This window comes from Neoarius graeffei, chromosome 18 (assembly GCF_027579695.1).
Source record: "Neoarius graeffei isolate fNeoGra1 chromosome 18, fNeoGra1.pri, whole genome shotgun sequence".
NCBI classification, from domain to species: domain Eukaryota; kingdom Metazoa; phylum Chordata; class Actinopteri; order Siluriformes; family Ariidae; genus Neoarius; species Neoarius graeffei.
Genome location: NC_083586.1, coordinates 45,947,111 through 45,970,273, shown reverse-complemented (window position 1 = coordinate 45,970,273; position 23,163 = coordinate 45,947,111). Strand labels below are relative to the sequence as shown.

General features: G+C 40.1%; 1 protein-coding gene across 5 annotated transcripts in view; it reads left to right on the top strand.

Moving 5' to 3' along the window:
- evi5l (ecotropic viral integration site 5 like) overlaps nucleotides 1-23,163 on the top strand; it is a 111,202-nt gene that overhangs the window by 19,431 nt on the left and 68,608 nt on the right. For 4 of the 5 annotated variants that reach the window (XM_060898915.1, XM_060898914.1, XM_060898913.1 and 1 more), the window contains exon 2: nucleotides 13,183-13,574. In XM_060898915.1, coding sequence (XP_060754898.1) covers nucleotides 13,333-13,574 — 242 coding nt within the window. In that variant the 5' untranslated portion in view covers nucleotides 13,183-13,332. The remainder of the gene's footprint in view (nucleotides 1-13,182; nucleotides 13,575-23,163) is intronic. The other variant, XM_060898916.1, reaches the window with a different exon arrangement.

Here is a 23,163-nt window from a genome sequence, read left to right as displayed (position 1 = left end):
AAGCTCATCTTTGATGATACCAGCCCATACCAGTACCCCACCTCCACCTTGCTGGCGTCTGAGTCGGACTGGAGCTCTCTGTCCTTTGCTGATCCAGCCACGAGCCCATCCATCTGGCCCATCAAGACTCACTCTCATTTTATCTGTCCATAAGACCTTAGAAAAATCAGTCTTGTGATACTTCTTGGCCCAGTCTTGACGTTTCATCTTGTGTGTCTTGTTCAGTGGTGGTCGTTTTTCAGCCTTTGTTACCTTGGCCGTGTCCCTGAGTATTGCACACCTTGTGCTTTTTGACACTCCAGTGATGTTGCAGCTCTGAAATATGGCAAAACTGGTGGCAAGTGGCATCTTGGCAGCTTCACGCTTGACTTTCCTCAGTTCACGGGCAGTTAGTTTGCGCCTTTTTTTTTCAACGCGCTTCTTGCGACCCTGTTGACTATTTTGAATGAAGCGCTTGATTGTTCGATGGTCACGCTTCAAAAGCTGGGCAATTTTAAGAGTGCTCCATCCCTTTGCAATATATGTCACTATTTTTGACTTTTCTGAGTCCGTCAAATCCCTCTTCTGACCCATTTTGCCAAAGGAAAGGAAGTTGCCTAATAATTTTGCACACCTGATATAGGGTGTTGATGTCATTAGACCACACCCCTTTTCATTACAGAGATGCACATCACCTGGTATGCTTAATTGGTAGGAGGCTTTCAAGCCTATGCAGCTTGGAGTAGGCCAACATGCATAGAGAGGGTAATGTGGTCAACATACTCATTTGCCTAATAATTCTGCACTCCCTGTATACTGTATGTTCGGTCAGATGAATTGATGCATGGACAATTATTCACTTAAATGCACTTCGTCCGTCGCACATTACACTGTTTTAGCATTCATTAGGCTCATCATAGCGTGCTGAATGCAGGCCATTTACTCATGAAAGCATTCAAATCTGTTTGTCCCTTGTTCAGCCTATTGAAGCTCTTGTGCAGTAATGTAGTCAGTGAGGAACATATGCTATTCAGACAAGACAGACAAGCTATTAAGCTCTTGTTTGTGAGTAACACAGATTTATCAGCAAGGTTATATACTTAAGAAATGAGCTTTTGTTCGGTACAAGTGGATTACAGAGGGATGTAAACACTAATTTTGCATTTAGTAGGTGTACGTATATAGGGTGGCACGGTGGTGTAGTGATTAGCACTGTCGCCTCACAGCAAGAAGGTTCTGGGTTTGAGCCTGACGGGGGCCTTTCTGTGCGGAGTTTGCATGTTCTCCCCGTGTCTGTGTGGGTTTCCTCCGGGTGCTCCGGTTTCCCCTACAGTCCAAAGACATGCAGGTTAGGTTAACTGGTGGCTCTAAATTGACCGTAGGTGTGAATGCGAGTGTGAATGGTTGTTTGTCTCTATGTGTCAGCCCTGCGATTATCTGGCGACTTTCGCCCGTAGTCAGCTGGGATAGGCTCTAGGTTGCCTGTGCAGGATAAGCAGCTACAGATAATGAATGGATAGGTGCATATACAACCCCAATTCCAAAAAAGAAAATAGTACAAAGAAAACATATCAAATGTTGAAACTGAGAAATGTTATTGTTTTTTGAAAAATATATGCTCATTTTGAATTTCATGTCAGCAACACATTTCAAAAAAGTTGGGACAGGGGCAACAAAAGACTGATAAAATTGTGTAATGCTAAAAAAAAAAAATCTAATTTGGTTAATTGGCAACAGGTCAGTAACGATTGGGTATAAAAAGAGCATCCCAGAGAGGTGGAGTCTCTCAGAAGTAAAGATGGGGAGGGGTTGACCGCTCTGTGAAAGACTGGGTGGGCAAACAGTGCAACAATTTAAGAATAACGTTCCTCAATGTAAAATTGCAAAGAATTTGGGGATCATGTCATCTATGGTAGATAATATCTTTAAAAGATTCAGAGAATCTGGAGAAATCTGTGTGCAAGAGACAAGGCTGAAAACTGACATTGGATGCCTGGGATCTTCAGGCCCTCAGGAGACACTGCATTAAAGGAACAGTCCACCGTACTTCCATAATGAAATATGCTCTTATCTGAATTGAGACGAGCTGCTCCGTACCTCTCCGAGCTTTGCGCGACCTCCCAGTCAGTCAGACGTGCTGTCACTCCTGTTAGCAATGTAGCTAGGCTCAGTATGGCCAATGGTATTTTTTGGGGGGTTGTAGTTAGATGCGACCAAACTCTTCCGCGTTTTTCCTGTTTACATAGGTTTATATGACCAGTGATATGAAACAAGTTCAGTTACACAAATTGAAACGTAGCGATTTTCTATGCTATGGAAAGTCCGCACTATAATGACAGGCGTACTAACACCTTCTGCGCGCTTCGACAGCGCATTGATACGGAGCTCAGATATCTGAGCTGTCTGGGTGCTAAACTGGCCTGCCTGCAGTCCAGACCTGTCTTGCATTTAAAACATTTGGCGCATTATGAACCACAAAATACGACAAAGCAGACCCCAAAGTGTTGAGCAACTGAAATTGTATATCAGGCAAGAATGTGACAACATTTCTCTTTCAAAACTACAGCAATTAGTCTCCTCAGTTCCCAAACATTTACAGAGGTGATGCAACACAGTGGTAAACATGCCCCTGTCCCAATTTTTTTTGAAATGTGATGCTGACATTAAATTCAAAATGAGAATATATTTTTCAAAAAACAATAAAATTTTTCAGTTTCAACATCTGGTATGTTGTCTTTGTACTATTTTCAATGAAATATAGGCTTTCCATGATTTGCAAATTATTGCATTCTGTTGTTATTTACAGTTTACACAGCATCCCAACTTTTTTGGAATTGGGGTTGTATGATAATTACCAGGCCCAGATCAGGCTGTACTGTCAGTCAGTAGTTGTGAATCATTCAAGAATGAGATCAGACATACTGAGTTGGATGATGTCATTGAACATGTCTGAATGGACGGCATGGGTTTGTGCTTTATTGAAAACAATTCCAAACTGCCAATTTAAGGATATACTGTATAGCATGGGTGTTACAACCAGGGGGATGAGGGGTGTTCCAACACGCCCACTTTTGTTGAAACACGATTCTGTCCCCTCTACTTTTTTGTGGGATAAAAATGAAACTAAAATGCACAAAAAAACCAAAATCAACTACTCCGGAGTAGGAGTCCTGTATCTGAAAAATCACTCACACACAAATTAAGTTAGATTGACAGAATGGCCATCCAGCTAATCACAGCCAATTCATTAGAGTCCGAGAACTCAAAGTCCACTAACCTTGCATACGTGAAAAGGCTTGAAGCCATCAACAAATTAATAGTCAGGAAATTATATTGTATTAGGCTATGTAGATACTTAGTAATGTAGAATTTACTTCACAATGTTGTTTGCTTAGTGATTCCAGCTAACATTTTCCATAGAACAATATATAGTGGTGCTTGAAAGTTTGTGAACCCTTTAGAATTTTCTATATTTCTGCATAAATATGACCTAAAACATCAGATTTTCACACAAGTCCTAAAAGTAGATAAGGAGAACCCAATTAAACAAATGAGACAAAAATATTATACTTGGTCATTTTATTTATTGAGGAAAATGATCCAATATTACATATCTGTGAGTAGCAAAAGTATGTGAACCTCTAGGATTAGCAGTTAATTTGAAGGTGAAATTAGAGTCAGGTGTTTTCAATCAATGGGATGACAATCAGGTGTGAGTGGGCACCCTGTTTTATTTACAGAACAGGGATCTATCAAAGTCTGATCTTCACAACACACGTTTGTGGAAGTGTATCATGGCATAAACAAAGGAGATTTCTGAGGACCTCAGAAAAAGCATTGTTGATGCACATCAGGCTGGAAAAGGTTACAAAACCATCTCTAAAGAGTTTGGACTCCACCAATCCACAGTCAGACAGATTGTGTACAAATGGAGGAAATTCAAGACCATCGTTACCCTCCCAACAAAAGTGGTCGACCAACAAAGATCACTCCAGGAGGTGTGTAATAGTCGTGTAACAAGGTGTGTAATAGTCGGCAAGGTCACAAAGAAACCCAGGGTAACTTCTAAGCAACTGAAGGCCTCTCTCACATTGGCTAAAGTTAATGTTCAGGAGTCCACCATCAGGAGAACACTGAACAACAATGGTGTGCATAACAGGGCTGCAAGGAGAAAGCCACTGCTCTCCAAAAAGAACATTGCTGCTCGTCTGCAGTTTGCTAAAGATCACGTGGACAAGCCAGAAGGCTATTGGAAAAATGTTTTGTGGACGGATGAGACCAAAATAGAACTTTTTGGTTTAAATGAGAAGCGTTGGGCGACACAGTGGTGTAGTGGTTAGCACTGTCGCCTCACAGCAAGAAGGTCTGGGTTCGAGCCCCATGGCCGGCGAGGGCCTTTCTGTGCGGAGTTTGCATGTTCTCCCCGTGTGTTTTCTCCGGGTGCTCCGGTTTCCCCCACAGTCCAAAGACATGCAGGTTAGGTTAACTGGTGACTCTAAATTGACTGTAGGTGTGAAGCGTTATGTTTGGAGAAAGGAAAACACTGCATTCCACCAGAAGAACCTTATCCCATCTGTGAAACATGGTGGTGGTAGTATCATGGTTTGGGCCTGTTTTGCTGCATCTGGGCCAGGATGACGGGCCAGGATGGCTTGCCATCATTGATGGAACAATGAATTCTGAATTATACCAGCGAATTCTAAAGGAAAATGTCAGGATACCTGTCCATGAACTGAATCTCAAGAGAAGGTGGGTCATACAGCAAGACAATGACCGTAAGCATGCAAGTCGTTCTACCAAAGAGTGGTTAAAGAAGAATAAAATTAATGTTTTGGAATGGCCAAGTCAAAGTCCTGACCTTAATCCAAACGAAATGTTGTGGAAGGACCTGAAGCGAGCAGTTCATATGAGGAAACCCACCAACATCCCAGAGTTGAAGCTGTTCTGTACGGAGGAATGGGCTAAAATTCCTCCAAGCCGGTGTGCAGGACTGATCAACAGTTACCGGAAACGTTTAGTTGCAGTTATTGCTGCACGAGGGGGTCACACCACATACTGAAAGCAAAGGTTCACCTACTTTTGCCACTTTCAGATATGTAATATTGGATCATTTTCCTCAATAAATAAATGACCAAGTATAATATTTTTGTCTCATTTGTTTAACTGGGTTCTCTTTATCTACTTTTAGGACTTGTGTGAAAATTTGATGTTGTTTTAGGTCATATTTACGCAGAAATATAGAAAATTCTAAACGGTTCACAAACTTTCAAGCACCACTGTAAATATCCTTGAGGAGGTGGCTAGGTCAATTATAAACCAGCTAGCTAGCCATTTATTAATGCTAGCCAGTGGTGTTGGATTTATGTAGTTTGATAGCATTGCCACAATGAGCGAGTAACTTTAAACTGTTCATGTTTTGGGGCCATCTTTTGCCCCATTACATTTTACTATCATCGTGGCTCATTGTGGCAGTCCTATCAGCTACAATTATTCTTTTTATGCCACATGCTTATAATTATGATGTAGAAAAGGAAACGACAGAGGAGTATTGCCCCCAAGTCATGTAAGTGGTGTTATAAAGAGATGTACTTGGTAATTCAGTTTTGGTTAGTGTTTTTGCATTCCTTAACAGGTCTTATTTCAGTGGCTACTTGGGTAATGGAAGTATGTTTGGTAATTATTTAGTTCAATAACTCATTACTGCTATGTTCTGCTTGTTTAGGACAGTTGCAGCAGGCATCAACCTCACAGAGACAGGAGGAAGTTGCAAACTTCCCTTTCTGTAAATGCAATCTAATGCTTCCAATATCCCTTTTTTTGTAAAAAAAAAAAATTTTTTGTAAGTATATTTTTAAAAACCTATATAATAAAATAGAAATACACAATCATTTAGGTCTCATGCAAGAAGTTAATTATGATTTGGTAGTTTTTGAGGGGGAATGTAGGCGACTCACATCCCTCTCCCAGGACACCCCCTGACCCCCACACACTTTTTTTAAAAAGGAAAAAGGTGTATTTGCCCCTGCTGTATAAACATATTGTATAATAGATGTTATCGAATATGAGTGCTTTATTTGGAATGAATATATAGTGTTATAATTTAAAAATAAAAACAAACTTGGAAATCTTGAAATCACGGTTGTTTAAATTAGGCGAAATAGATCCAACTTAAAAAAAAAAAAAAATTAGCCCACATTCACATCGGACTTGTATCTAACTTATCAATTAATTCTGAATACAGTTACAGATATGGAGATTCAGAGCACTAGACAGTATGTCGTGTTATGATTTCTATTATGTTTTTGCTAGTGGACATAAGCTTAGAAAAAGAGAGATGCAACAAAAGACATACACAATGCCATTAGTGTGAATAGAAACTGAGATACACACCTCTCTCTCTCTCTCTCTCTCTCTCTCTCTCTCTCTCTCTCTCTCTTTCACACACATACACATATATGATGGCCTTGCCCCAGTGTCTCTCTTCGTTCTCTGTTCTTTGTCCTCTTTCTCTCCAGCCATTTATTCACTTATACCTTCAAAAACATCAAATCGATGGTTATTTAGTTTCAAGGTTTTAATTGTGTACTTGGCTTGAGTCCTTAATGCCAGAACAATTTTTTTTTTTTAAAGAAAAGATTTTTAGTGTTTACACTAGCCAGCTAGCAATCACACGCTAACTTGACAGGATCTCTGAGAGGATTTTTAAGCCAAATTCACAAATGTCCACAAAAGTTGGACACAATTATGTTTTTCATGCTAACACTGATTTCTGTGCTAGCAGTTAGCCTGCTAGCTTTAGTGCTAACAGGTTTTTATTAGCATATATTGATACTTGACTAGAAAATTAGGTTTTACTGGATAATTACGTATTAAGACAAGTTTTCTAAATCTAGATATACATAATCAACATTTTAACATAATTATATCCAATTTTTCAGCTGCTCCTAATGTATTTTTTTTTTTCATCTAACATATGCTTGGTGTCGATCCGCATGTTAGGTTTGGCACAGTTTTACGCCGGATGCCCTTCCCGACACAACCCTCTCCAATTTATCCAGGCTTGGGACCGGCACCAAGAGTACGCTTATGCACCCCCAGTGGCTGAATTCAAGTACCTGGGGTCAACTGTGCAGGAAAATGGAGGCTGCGATAGTGAGGTGAGAAAGAGAGTGCAGGCAGGGTGGAGCAGTTGGAGAAGGATTTGTGATAGGAAAGTCCCAGCAAAAGTGAAAGGTAAGATGTATAAGACAATAGTGAGACCAGCTGTGATGTATGGATTGGAGACCGTACCCTTAACGAAGAGACAGGAGTAAAAGTTGGAGGTGGCGGAGTTGAGGATGTTAAGGTTTGCGATGGGAGGTTGGACAGGATAAAGAACGAGTACATCAGAGGGACAGCACATGTGGAGAGCTTGGGAATTAAGCTAAGAGAGATGAGACTGAGATGGTACGGGCACATCCTGAGAAGAAATGCAGAGCATGTTGGAAGGAGAATGTTGAGGATGGAGCTGCCAAGCACACGAAAACGAGAAACGCCAAAGAGGAGATATGTGGGTGTGGTGAGAGAGGACATGAAAGTGGCAGGTGTGGTAGAGAAGGATGCGGAAGACGGAGCGCTGGAGACAAAAGATCCGCTGTGGCGACCCCTAATCGGGAGCAGCCAAAAGAAGATATGCTTGGTGTCGATACTTGTTTCTTTAGTTTTATACCAACAGGGCTAACGTAGCTATCTCGCCAACAATCATTTCTAGAAAGATCTTGTGGTAAACAAACCACATCCAGTTCTTCAGTGATGTTCAAGAGACTCACTGATGGGCTTTAAGATGTAGCGCGACTTACTATCTTCTTCGATAAAAATAAGCTAAATGCTGTAACGTTTTGGACAACCATCTTGGCACCTTAATCAGAAGGTTTGTAACTGGTCTCTTCCTGTTTATTAAATGGTTTAAGAGACCTTATTCAGCTTAACAACATCATTTGTAGCAAGTATATAAAGATTTACTGTAGGTGTATATTTTTATATTTTGTGTGAGAGGTTTTAATTACTTCTTCGCTACAGTACCATTGTAGCTTAAATGCAAAACAGATGTCAAAGCTGAAACACAATTTCAAAATGAAAAAAACAAAACAAAACCATGGTTAGTCTTGCAGAAAAAAAAGGCTAAGACGTTAATAAGAAAAGAAAATTGTTCCTGGTTCAGTGTCTGTATTTTTATTTTTATTTATTTATTTATTTATTTATTTAAAGTGGTATTGTGCTGTCCTTTTGTGAGCCAAAACACAAAAGTCAGCGTGTGGACCTAAGTCACTGGATGACATAACTGCTTTGGATGACATACAAAAGCATGTAGCTTTCTTGTGGATTGACCTTAACCGTCTAAAGCGCTCTGTCGTAATACATTTTATTGACCTTTCTGTACTCGTGTAGCAGATTGTTCAAAATACAATATGCACATATTTTAGTCCAGGAAACGTAGTGTAAATACAGGTTTGTTATTGTACTCATAAGTACTGCCGTGTGTCATGTTTATAATGTAAGAGAAATGTGACAGTTCCTGTGTAATCCTGTTGTGTTTTGTAGACATGTAGTCATGGTCAATTTCAACCCTAAGCCTTTGTGCAGGCTTGTTGTATATGTGTTTGTTTTTAGTCCAAGGAGATGACATTTCATGTGTTTTGCTAATGGCTCTCTTAACTGGGACATACTGTCTTGATGATGAATGCAGGCCTTGTCTGAGCTGTGTGATTTCTCTGTTCAAATTTTTTTTTTTTTTTGTCTTGAGGGTGGTTGTTTATTTTTATAAACCAAATCTTGTGCTTATTGCGATCTATAGTGTGCTCTGTATGTGTGTGTGGATGTGTCTATTTGAGAGAGCAATGGATGAATGTTATTTCACAGATATACTGTGCCTGGATGGATGCTTTGTCTCTGAGATTAGATAGTAAATATAGCATTTGCACATTGCAGGTAGTGTGTGTGTATACAGTCTAAATTAAGCCTCACATATATTAATATAGATTCCTCAGGAAAGTGTAAGGCTGATTGATTGAAGCTAGCGCTTTCCTTTCGTCAAGACCCGTTTGCTAATATAGAGCTTCATATATAATGCAGCACTTTGCAGCTGTGTGTGTGTGTGTGTGTGTGTGTGTGTGTGTGTGTGTGCTATTCTGAGTGAAAAAATATTTCCAGATGCAACACAGTAAATTTTGCATATTGAGTCGCACATGCACAAATAGTCAATATATAAAGTCAAATTAAATATATGAATGTCATTTGAAATATTGCCATACTGGACCAAAAGAAGTTAGCAACAAGAATGAACTCCCAATTTCATTATATTAATAGTGTTTAGCAGATGCTCTTATCCAGAGTGACGTACAACGTACAGTGCTCAGCGTAAATGAGTGCACCCCCTTTGAAAAGTAACATTTTAAACAATATCTCAATGAACACAATTTCCAAAATGTTGACAAGGCAAAGTTTAATATAACATCTGTCTAACTTATAACGGGAAAGTAAGGTTAATAATAATATAACTTAGATTACACTTTTTTTCATTTTTACTCAAATTAGGGTGGTGCAAAAATGAGTACACCCCACAACAAAAACTACTCCATCTAGTACTTTGTATGGCCTCCATGATTTTTAATGACAGCACCAAGTCTTCTAGGCATGGAATGAACAAGTTGGTGACATTTTTGCAACATCCATCTTTTTCCATTCTTCAACAACGACCTCTTTTAGTGACTGGATGCTGGATGGAGAGTGATGCTCAACTTGTCTCTTCAGAATTCCCCAAAGAAAATAATTTCTTTACACCACAAAGGTGAAGGCTACAAGACGATCAGCAAAGCTTTACTTATCAGTCAGAATACTGTAGCAAAAGTGGTACAAAAATTTAAGAAAGATGGAACTGCAACCATCTCGCAGAGACGTCCACGGAAGTTAACACCTCGACAGGAGCGTCTTCTGATGAGAAGGGTTGAAGAAAATCAGCATGCAAGTTCACTGCAGTTATCTAAAGAAGTAGAAAGCCAAACTGGGGTGACTATTTCCTGTGACGCAATACGGCGTACACTGCAGAGGAATGGCATGCATGGATGCCGTCCACGAAAGAAGCCTCTCCTAAAGCCCAGGCACAAAAAAGCCCGCCTAGAGTTTGCCAGGGCCCATGCTGACAAAGATGAAGACTCCTGGGACTCTATACTCTGGAGTGATGAGACCAAGATACTGTAAATGTTTTTGGAACTGATGGCTTCAAAACTGTATGGCATTGCAAAGGTGAGGAATACAAAGAAAAATGCCTGGTGCCTACAGTGAAACGTGGTGGCAGTGTCCTTATGTGGGGCTGCATGAGTGCTGCTGGTGTCGGGGAGCTGCATTTCACTGATGGCATCATGAATTCACAGATGTATTGCTCTATACTGAAAGAGAAGATGCTATCATCACTCCATGCTCTTGGTCGTCGTGCACTTTTCCAACATGACTAAACACACACCTAAGGCCACTGTTGGATTTCTGAAGAAGAACAGGGTGAAAGTGATTCAGTGGCCAAGTACGTCTCCTGATCTGAACTCAATCAAACGCCTATGGGGAATTCTGAAGAGACAAGTTGAGCATCACTCTCCATCCAGCATCCAGTCACTAAAAGAGGTCATTGTTGAAGAATGGAAAAAGATTGATGTTGCAAAATGTCACCAACTTGTTCATTCCATGCCTAGAAGACTTGGTGCTGTCATTAAAAATCATGGAGGTCATACAAAGTACTAGATGTAGTAGTTTTTGTTGTGGGGTGTACTCATTTTTGCACCACCCTAATTTGAGTAAAACTGAAAAAATGTGTAATCTAAGTTATATTATTAACCTTACTTTCACGTTATAAGTTAAACAGATGTTATGTTAAACTTTGTCTTGTTAACAATTTGGAAATTGTTTGTGTTCATTGAGATATTGTTTAAAATGTTACTTTTTAAAGGGGGTGCACTCATTTACACTGAGCACTGTACCTGGAGCAGTTTGGGGGTTCGGTACCTTGCTCAAGGGCACTTCAGCTAATCCAGGGAATTGAACAAGCGACCTTTTGGTCCCAAAGCTGCTTCTCTAACCGTTAGCTCATGACTTCCCTTCATTATGAAAGAGTGTTATTTTGAAAGCTGCATTACATTATTTGCACTACATATACGTTATTTACCAGCTGGGAGATCCGTATCGTGAAATACCGTGACCGAGGTCTTGAAAGTACTGAGCGAGGCCCTCTGGGCCGAGGTCAGTATTCAAGGCTGAGGTCACGGTATTTCACCATATGGACCGACCTTAAGCTGGTAAATAATATGTTTATTTTTTTCTTTACCAAATTCTAACAGAAAACGAGAGCGCCCGAAAGGGAAAACCGAGCCGAGCCGCCATTTTGAATCCTTGTTCATGGCTGGAATGCAAATTGCTTCCTCCTCGGTATACAAGTGCACTTCCATGGCAGAAAACAAAACTACATTTTGCTGCCTATATAGTCCCCTATTTATACAAAATTGAGTCATTCAGGATTCAGCCATGTTTTTGCTCAGCGTTAGCAACAGTTAGAGGTTTTAAGCTTTCTCCTGAAATGTTTTATTTTATTTCTTCTTCCTCAGGGTAGTAAAACTCGCTTTCGCTGTGAAGACGGTCGTTATTGCTATCCATGATGTAAAATTAATGCTATTCTCCTGAGAAATGCTGGCAAAAATTTATAAGATTTTTGATAATCTTATAAATAAATCTTTTATAAAAAAAAAAGATAAATGTTGACAAATTCTATTATGTTTGTTGTGAATGAGTGATTCGCCAGAGGTCTGTAACCGGGGTCCGTAACTGGGGTCTGTATCATAGGATACGGACCCGCTCGCCAGCCAATCAGAGCGCAGGATTTGATGGAAACCGCACCATGAAAAAAGTTATTTTAATAATTTAGTATCAGACCTGTAATGATTACGAAATTTTGCCTGCTGATTATTTGTCATACATATGACTGCAAATAACAGTGACTTAAGGCATAGGAAATACATGAATCATATCCTCATGAATCTTTAATTCCTCATATACCACAGCAATTTGCCAATGATTACAATTTTTTATTTATTAATTCGCAGCACGTCATACTGTTTAATCATTTATAGTTTCTATATTTAATGTTATGCAATGTTCCCGTCATCATCTGCTTTATCTCAGCTATAAACAGAGGTTTCATCACTGGCTTTTTAAGTTAATAACACACAAAAAAGCAGTTTGTTTTGTTAGCAAGAAACCTGAAGACCTTTCCATGGAGGAAAACTTACAAACCATGACAGAGCTTGCACTGGAGACTCCTTTCAGAAGTGTTTATTTAACATATCCTTACAGAAACACATCCACATCATGGATTATACCTCATTCTTTGTTAAATAGCATTGTATTTGTTAATCTGTTTATTATTAGACCTTGATTATGTATGCATCTGCCATACAGTTCCCTGTGAATAAGCTGTTACTATGGAAACGATAACTTATTAGAACCAGGGCATTGATATAAACTTATTATGGGAATTACAGATAGCACTATTGTCAGTGCTGCTGTTTTCAAACGAATCTTTAATGGCTTTAAAACAGAAAACAATCCCAAAGGGAAGATAAGAGGAGTAGTAACCTGAACATAGAAAACCTATGACTGAAATATATAAATTGACATCGGACGATAAACTATGTACTACTATGTACTACTGCAAAACCTGTGAAAACCAGAAATAAGATTTTGATCAAACTTGTATGGATTGTTCCCCAGGTTGGTGTATATATAAAAGATGTCAAGACGGTGGTGCCACCTGTCATATTTAACATTTTTATGGGCGTTTTGAAAATTTTGGGTGACATCACAGCAAACACTACTGTTCATAAACTGCTAGGATGAAACTCACCCAGAAGACTCTAAAGACATATTCCAACAAGAATTGTTCACCAGGTGGCACCACCTGCCATGGATGCGGCTACACAGGGGTCATATTGTTCTTGTTACATTTTTCATGAAATTTGCTGAAGTAGCTGATATAAGCATTTCTGAATAAGAGTGAAACTACATACTTTCTAGCTGGAGAGAAAAAAAAAAAAGTTCATTGATGCCTGAAATTCAAACGTATATTTGGGCTACCATTTGTTGAAATCTAGTATAAAATTCATTGATTCTTCTCATCTTTTACAGGCCCAACCCATCCTTGAACCCCATCTTATCATACAACGTTGTCTGCTTCTGTCTCCGGATCAGTTGTGTATAATCCCAGGTGTGTCACCCCCGTCATCCACTGACAGTGACGGACCTTTGACCTGGACCCAGAACCTGGGCTTCAAGGTCATGTCTAGCCCCAGCAGTAGCCCAGAGAGAGAGGGAGGGGTCACAGGGTCAGTTCAGTTGGAGAACCTCTGCTCTCCAGCAGGTCAGGAGGCCGACCCGCTCTCAGTTGGCAGCCCTGTACTGAGCCCAGACTCCAGTTCCCATGATGCCGCTCTCTCTGCATCAGCAGTCTCGCCTGCTGACTCCGAGAATCTCAGTCCAGATGAACTGGAGCTGCTGGCTAAATTAGAGGAACAGAATAGGTATGCCAGCCACACACACACACCACACACACACACACACACACACACACACACACACACGTGTGTGTGTATATAATATTTATTCTATCCACATTCACTGGATATGAGCAGTTATGCCCTCTGGTTGGCTACTCTAGGACTAGGATATCAGCCCATATACCATGAGTAGAGAAAAACAAAATGGCGGAGTGCATCAAGTCAGATATATCAATTTGTCATCAAGTATTTAAAAGAAACAGAAATAGCTAAAAGAACATACTGTAGGTGTGTGTTTTTGTCTCCCCCCCCGCCCATGTTTCTCTGGTTCCACACTCCAGCCCAGTCGGTGACTATACTGCACCTTAAGTTGGTTTTCCAACTGCTGAAAAAAACCCTAAAGAAGAAGAAAGTGGTGGAGCATGCTGCTGAACCAACTGAGGACAAAATAAAAACTCCTACTCGAAAACAAAATCCCAAAAAGTGCAAAAAAAAAAAATCAACAAAATATGGAATGAAAGTATTTGAGGGTAAGAACATGTATATATATTTTTTCAAGAATTATTATTATAGCATTTTTCACAAATTGCTACTGTCATTTCGCCGGTTTGTTTACATTCTAAGCAGAAATGATTTTGTCGGACGTTTTGTGTAAAGTTTTTATTTATTGAATTTGCAAAAAAATAAAAATGCTCCATTTCTCAAAATCCAGTGAATGTGGATAGAATAAAAGTTATTCCACTCAATCTCGTCGTACATGGCTTATAGCCAACTCAGTGCTGGGTCATTCCGTGCCAACTCACCTAAATTTCTGGAAACTCCCCAGGTCACCCTCTCAGATTTTGCTGAAAAAATTCTTACATGTAGATCTATATGTTTCTACAACCCCTGCAAATTATTAGCTTTCAGTTCCTCATAGTTTCCGAAAAACAGGCCTTTGAAATTTGACCCCCAAAAAGCTAAATTTGCAAAACGTGCTTTCTTCCAACTTCAGGAGCTTAGAATTTTAAAATGGATTAAACCTGGAAGCCAATATTGCAGATATTTACTAAATGGCATCCAAATTTTTCAATTATGCCATCAGTTAGCCTCTGGGATGCTTATTTATCACTCTATAGGAAGCCAAAAATGGCTTTTCGGCCGAAATGAGCTAAAATAGGGTGTAACTATAGGAGCCATTCTGGAAAAATGGATCAACTCAGACTTTTCTCCTCATAACACAGTAATTATATGGTCATTATCTGTTCATAGGTACATTTTTTCCAGGATAACACTGTTAGGTGATGAATTACAAAAGTTTTAACATAAGCCCATCTCTCCGAGGGCCCAAAAATAGCCCATTTTTGCCCCCCAGTTTGACCATGTGGCTAGGGGTTCAGGATCTTCTAATTTTTTCTTGATATTGTCTCCTATAAGATGTATCAACTGACCAAGTTATTTTAGCGAACACCTATGGCTTCACATTTAAATCAATTTTTATGTAAATGAACATTTTTTTCATAAATCACTGTTTTGTCATATTCAGGACCTTATAAATCTGAAACAGAACTATATAGAAAAGTGATACTGCACAGATCTATAAACTGGCATACACATTTACATATTCTGGAATGAGAGTGCCTGAAGAATGCTTAGTTTTCTATCTATGGGAAACTGAAAATGGTAATTTGGCCCAAACTGGTAATTATTTATGAAGAGGTACTTAAGTGAGGTTATGTGACAACATTGATTATTGTACTCATAAAGTACTGGTAATAATGTTGGGTACTTTTGCTATTCATAAATATATTGTTTCAATCATGATCCATATACACTGTGTGCACAATTATTAGGCAAGTGAGTACTCTGACCCTACCATTATTTCTATGCATGTTTTGCAACCGCAAGCTAGATACACTTGAATGCTAATTGGATTTAAGCATTCTCAGGTGGTATTTATTTGTGTAATGAGGGAGGGTGTGACCTAAAGTCATTAATACCCTATATTAAGGTGTGCATAAATATTAGGCAGCTTCTTTATCTCAGGCAAAATGGGCCAAAAAAGAGATTTAACAGACACTGAAAAGACAAAAATTGTAAAATGCCTATCAGAGGGATGCAGCACTCTTGAAATAGCTAAGCTATAGAAATGTGAGCACAAAACAATCAAACGTTTTGTTGCAAATAGTCAACAGGGTCGCAAAAAAATGTGTGGAGAAGAAAAGACACAAATTAACCGCAAAAGACTTGAGAAGGATTAAACATGAAGCTACCAGGAACCCATTGTCCTCCAGTGCCACAATATTCTAGAACTGCAACCGACCTGGAGTGTCCAGAAGGACAAGGTGTTCGGTGCTCAGAAACATGGCCAAGGTAAGGAAGGCTGAAACATGACCACCACTAAACAAGACTCACAAGTTGAAATGTCAAGATTGGGCCAAGAAATATCTGAAGACAGATTTTCCAAAGGTTTTATGGACGGATGAAATGAGAGTGACTCTGGATAGACCAGATGGATGGGCCCATAGCTGGATAACTAATGGACACAGGGCACTTTGACTCAGACACCAGCAAGGTGGTGGAGGGGTAATGGCATGGGCTGCTATTATTAAGGATGAGCTAGTTTGACCATTTCAGGTTGAAGATGGACTTAACATCAACTCCCAAACCTACTGCCAGTTTCTAAAAGATACATTCTTCAAGCAGTGGTATGGGAAGAAGTCTGCATCATTCAAGAAGGCCATGATTGTTATGCAGAACAATGCACCATCACATGCACCCTAGTACTCCACTGCTTGGCGAGCCTGCAAAGGCCTTAAAGATGACAAAGTAATGACATGGCCCCCTTCCTCACCTGACTTAAACCCTATTGAGTACTTGTGGCCCCTTCTTAGGCTACGTTTACACTAGACCGTATCTGTCTCGTTTTCTTCGCGGACGCACTGTCCGTTTACATTAACCCCCCTGAAAAAGCGGGGAAACGGGAATCCGCCAGCGTCCACGTATTCAATCTAGATCGTATCAGCTCCGGTGCTGTGTAAACATTGAGAATACGCTGTGCTGAGCTCTAGCTGGCGTCTCATTGGACAACGTCACTGTGACATCCACCTTCCTGATTCGCTGGCGTTGGTCATGTGACACGACTGCTGAAAAACGGCGCAGACTTCCGCCTTGTATCACCTTTCATTAAAGAGTATAAAAGTATGAAAATACTGCAAATACTGATGCAAATACTGCCCATTGTGTAGTTATGATTGTCTTTAGGCTTGCCATCCTTCCACTTGCAAGTAATAAGTGATATGCGCTGGGATCTCACACACAGCGGCTCAGTCCCGAATCGTGGCTTGTTCACTTCACTCGCGCGCTCTGTGAGCTGCGCAGGGCCGGAGTGCGCACCCTCCAGAGGGCACTCGCTGTTCAGGGCGGAGTGATTTGGAGCGCAGGATGCCTGCGGAGCCGAGCGTATCCGCGTATTGGTGTTGCTGTGTGCACGGCTAACGGTTTTAGTGTCAACGCGAATCGTTTTAAGAACGTTAATCTGATGATCCGCTGATTCGACGTAATGTAAACGTAGCCTTAAGCATGAGATTTACAGCGAGGGAAGACAATACACCACTCTGAATAGCATTTGGGAGGCCGTTGATCGTCAACAAATCAAAAAACTAACAGACTGGATGGAAGGCTCATGGCAGTTATTGAAAAGAAGGGTGGCTATATTGGTCACTGAATATTTTTGAAATGCTAGAAGTGTTTATTTGTTAATTCTGAGTTGTTTGTTACACTGAAAATTAAAATAAACAAGTGAGATGGGAAACTTTAAGCTTTTCATTTAGTTGCATAATAATTCTGCACACTAAATGTTGCCTAATAATTGTGCACACTTATATATTCCCCTGAGAAGGCCTAAACTCCCCTTTCCTTTGTTAATCATTCTGGTTTTAGGTTTATTAACAATTTGGATTGACTGAGAGCACTGTATTTGTTCAACGATAAAATTAATCATCAGGAATACAACTTGCCTAATAATTGTGCACACAGTGTATGTTTGGAGTTTTATTTAAAAACCTGTCCAACAGTACTTTAACAGTTTACTGAAGTCATGTTAGTTATGGCATACACCACCAGATGGAGTGACAGTCTAGGGACAGCAGAGTCAGCCTGTCTGTCTGGACATTCTTTGTGTGGTTGAGGCCCCCGACATAAAATCTGGAGGACGTCAGTATCAACTGTCACAGCATGACTTTAAGCATGTTCAAGATCTGTTTTCTAAGATGTAACATTATGCACCTTTTAATACTAGATATTAAGAGTCAGGACAGATGAAAATGGCATTAAGGAGTTTTCTAAAAGTGGTAAAAAATGACACTCTGTCTTTGTATACATGCATATTTTATAGTGTGTGCATGTGTGTATCTGTATGTAGTAAAGAAATGAGATGCTACTCAAACATTTTCTAGAGGTATTCTGATACAACATTCTAAACTGTTTTATGGCAGCTTATAAAACTCTGTAGTACCTCTGTCCAGGATAGTTCCATTTCAGGCCTATAAGCTGATAAATATGAGAAAAATGGAATAATCATTAAAAACATTTGTGTACATAAAAATTGATTTAAATATGAAGCCATGGGTGTTCGTTAAAATAATTTGGTCAGTAGATGCATCCTATAAGAGACAATATTTAGGAAAAAAAATGAAGATCCTGAACCCCTAGCCACATGGTCAAACTGGGGGGCAAAAATGGGCTATTTTTGGGCCCTCGGAGAGATGGGCTTATGTTAAAACTTTTGTAATTCATCACCCAACAGTGTTATCCTGGAAAAATGTACCTATGAACAGATAATGACCATATAATTACTGTGTTATGAGAAGAAAAGTCTGAGTTGATCCATTTTTCCAGAATAGCTCCTATAGTTACACCCTATTTTAGCTCATTTCGGCTGAAAAGCCATTTTTGGCTTCCTATAGAGTGATAAATAAGCATCCCAGAGGCTAACTGATGGCATAATTGAAAAATATGGATGCCATTTAGTAAATATCTGCAAAATTGGCTTCCAGGTTTAATCCATTTTAAAATTATAAGTTCCTGAAGTTGGAAGAAAGCACGTTTTGCAAATTTAGCTTTTTGGGGGTCAAATTTCAAAGGCCTGTTTTTCGGAAACTATGAGGAATTGAAAGCTAATAATTTGCAGAGAGTGTAGAAACATATAGATCTACATTTAGGAATTTTTCCAGCAAAATCTGAGGGGGTGACCTGGGGACCCCTAGGTGAGTTGGCACGGAATGACCCTGCTACGCGCCTCGCCAGCTGTCAGCTCATGTACGACTCGATTTCGTGGAATAACTCATCTCTCATTATCTCTAGCCGCTTTATCCTGTTCTACAGGGTCGCAGGCAAGCTGAAGCCTATCCCAGCTGACTACGGGCGAAAGGCGGGGTACACCCTGGACAAGTCGCCAGGTCATCACAGGGCTGACACATAGACACAGACAACCATTCACACTCACATTCACACCTACGGTCAATTTAGAGTCACCAGTTAACCTAACCTGCATGTCTTTGGACTGTGGAGGAAACCCACGCGGACATGGGGAGAACATGCAAACTCTGCACAGAAAGGCCCTTGCCGGCCACGGGGCTCGAATCCGGACCTTCTTGCTGTGAGGCGACAGCGCTAACCACTACACCACCGTGCTGCCTTCGTGGAATAACTGTTAAATAAATAAATTATACTACACACCCATACATGCACATTAGGCTCATTCTATTCGAAAGTATATAAGGTGTATTCATTCTTTTGCACGCTAACACAATTATGCATGCAAGTGGTATACAAATGTGCATTAACACAGAGTTTGCTGAAGACAAATCTAGAATCTTTATGCAAAATTGGAGACAGACACATTTATCATTCTTGATGTATGAAAATGGACCAGGATGCTTTCTAAAAACTCCCCTCTAGCATTCGGAAAGCAACACCTACAGGATGTGTGTCAACCTGTGAAAACAATTCACATGGTGCATTTGTGTAATACATACAGTATGTACTTCTGAGAACTACAACTGAAACTGATCTCTTATTTGGACATATTTCAGTGAGGCGTAACACAGTCGAAGGAAAGCGCTATTCTCCCTCTTTCACATACAGTACCATTCAGAAGTTTAGGCACACCTACTCATTCTGTATTTAGACTATTTTCTACATTGCAGAACAATACTAAACATACAGTTGTGCTCATAAGTTTACATACCCTGGCAGAATCTTGGCCTTTTTTCAGAGAATATGAATGATAACACACAAACTTTTTTCCCCACTCATGGTTAGTGGTTGGGTGAAGCCATTTATTGATAAACAACTGTTTTCTATTTTTAAATCATAATGACAACAAAAAACATCCAAATGACCCTGATCAAAAGTTTACATACCCCAGTTCTTAATACCGTGTATTGCCCCCTCTAACATCAATGACAGCCTGAAGTCTTTTGTGGTAGTTGTGGATGAGGCTCTTTATTTTCTCAGATGGTAAAGCTGCCCATTCTTCTTGGCAAAAAGCCTCCAGTTCCTGTAAATTCCTGGGATGTCTTGCATGAACTGCGCGCTTGAGATCTCCCCAGAGTGGCTCAATGATATTGAGGTCAGGAGACTGAGATGGCCACTCCAGAACCTTCACTTTGTTCTGCTGTAGCCAATGACAGGTCGACTTGGCCTTGTGTTTTGGATCGTTGTCATGTTGGAACGTCCAAGTACGTCCCATGCGCAGCTTCCAGGCTGATGAGTGCAAATTTGCCTCCAGTATTTGCTGATAACGTGCTGCATTCATCTTTCCTTCAGCTTTGACCAAGTTTCCTGTGCCTTTGTAGCTCACACATCCCCAAAACATCAGCGATCCACCTCCGTGCTTTACAGTAGGAATGGTGTTCCTTTCATCATAGGCCTTGTTGACACCTCTCCAAATGTAACATTTATGGTTGTGGCCAAAAAGTTCAATTTTGGTCTCATCACTCCAAATTACCTTGTTCTAGAAGTTTTGAGGCTTGTCTCTCTGCTGTTTGGCGTAAATTTTTGTTGGTCTTCTTGACCATGGTTTGGTTTTAACAGAGCCCCTGATTTTCCATTTGTTAATCACAGTTTGAACACTGCTGACTGGCATTATCAATTCCGTGGATATCTTTTTGTATCCCTTTCCTGTTTTATACAGTTCAACTACCTTTTCCCGTAGATCCGTTGACAATTCTTTTGCTTTCCCCATGACTCAGAATCCAGAAACATCAGTGGCTGGATGAAAGATGCAAGAGTCTGTCTGGATCCCAGAAACTCACTCAGCTTTTATGCACACACACTGATTACAAGCAAACAGATCACAGGTGAGGACGTTACCTTTAGTAGCCATTCAAACCCATTTGTGTCAACTTCTGTGCATGTTATCAGGCCAAAATCACCAGGGTATGTGAACTTTTGATCAGGGTCATTTGGGTAGTTTCTGTTGTCATTATGATTTAAAAAGAGAAAACGCAGTCGTTTGACAATTAATGGTTTCACCCAACCACTAAGCATGAGTGGAAAAGATGTTTTTGTGTTATCATTCATATTCTCTGAAAAATGGTCAAAGAATCATAGATTCTGCCAGTGTATGTAAACTTATGAGCACAACTGTAGGTGGACAGTAACGAAGTACATTTACTTGAGTACTGTACTTAAATACACTTTTTGAGTATCTGTACTTGAGTATTATTTGTTTGGAAACTTATGACTAACTTCACTACATTAGAAAGACAAATATCGTACTTTTCACTCCACTACATTTCTGCCGAGGTCCTCGTTACTATGAAACATCTTTGAAAGTGGATGTTTTTTTTCTTTTCTAAAACGTGATTGTTTTTTCACAGGTTACACTGAGACAGCCTATCAGTAATCACTAGGGTCACGTCACATTCATAGACTGTATAAAATCAAGTTCAATGATTTCTCAGCAGCGTTATTTGAACACGACCAGTTGATGGCAGAATGGAAGGAGGCTGTTCTTCTGGAGAATGCACGCACTCGTGGCCCTACCTAGAACCCATGTTTCAGTTTTCTGCAAGGATTAAAGATTTGTTTCGTTTTAAATGTTTGCTTTGGGCGGCACGGTGGTGTAGTGGTTAGCCCCGTCGCCTCACAGCAAGAAGGTCTGGGTTCGAGCCCCGTGGCCAGCGAGGGCCTTTCTGTGCGGAGTTTGCATGTTCTCCCTGTGTCTGCGTGGGTTTCCTCCGGGTGCTCCGGTTTCCCCCACAGTCCAAAGACATGCAGGTTAGGTTAACTGGTGACTCTAAATTGACCGTAGGTGTGAATGTGAGTGTGAATGGTTGTCTGTGTCTATGTGTCAGCCCTGTGATGACCTGGCGACTTGTCCAGGGTGTACCCTGCCTTTCGCCCGTAGTCAGCTGGGATAGGCTTCAGCTTGCCCGCGACCCTGTAGAACAGGATAAAGCGGCTAGAGATAATGAGATGAGATGTTTGCTTTGTTTGCCTAAAACGAACCACATCACGGCCTACAAAAACTTGCCGTCCGAGCTGCGGAAGCATATTGAGGTATGTAAACGCTTTATTCCAAGAGAAAGCTTGCAGTGAAGTTGTCTGTGCATTTAGAGCTAGTGATAATGTTGCAATAGTTAGACAGTCTGTTTAGTCAAATGACTTTCTATGGATTTGCCCACCAAGTTGCCATAGCCTTGTCCACGGCTAACGTTAACACATAGCTAGTTAACTTGGACACTGTTAGTTAACATGTAAAAACGGAGTCACGCTAACATGAATAACGTTAACTTATCTGAAGTCCTTTCAGAAATATGTTTTATCATAATCTTGCCAAATACACAATGTAGAAATCTTTCTTTTCTAGTAACGTTAGCTACCCAGTATGATTTTGAGTTTGCTAGCATGTCAGGTGGCGCTTCACTGATTAGCCAGCTTAACGTTAAACCACCATGATGGCACAGCATGCGTTCATTTTGTGAATTCACAAAATAATCCAGTTGGTTGTTTCAGAGGCATTAGGTTTTGTAAGTGTTGTGGCAATAATACAACAATGTGTTGAGAGAAAATGTACTTTTAATACTTAAGTATTTTTAAAAGCAAATGCTTCAGTATTTAAGTAAAAATTTGACTGTACAACTTTCACTCGTATTGGAGTAACATTTGACCAGTGGGATCTGTACTTTGAGTTAAGTAATGAAGTTCGGTACTTTGTCCACCTCTGATACTGAAGACATCAAAATTATGAAATAACATATGGAACATGTATGGAATTATGTGGTAAACAAAAAAGTGTTACAAAAACCAAAATGTTTCATATTTTAGATTCTTCAAAGTATCCACCTTCGTTTCAATTGATGGCACTTCGTACACTATTGGCGTTATAGTAGTCACCTGGAATGCTTTTCAGTGAACAGGTGTGCCTCGTCAAAAGTTAATTAGTGGACTCTTTTCTTGCCTTCTTCATGCATTTGAGATCAGACAGTAAATAATAACTCCTTATTAACCTCACTTGCTCGGTCTTTACAGGAAAATATCAGACCGAGGTCTTGGCAGTATGGACTGAACCGTAGGCAAGTCTGATATTTTCCTGTTAAGATTGAGCAAGTGGGGCGGCACAGTG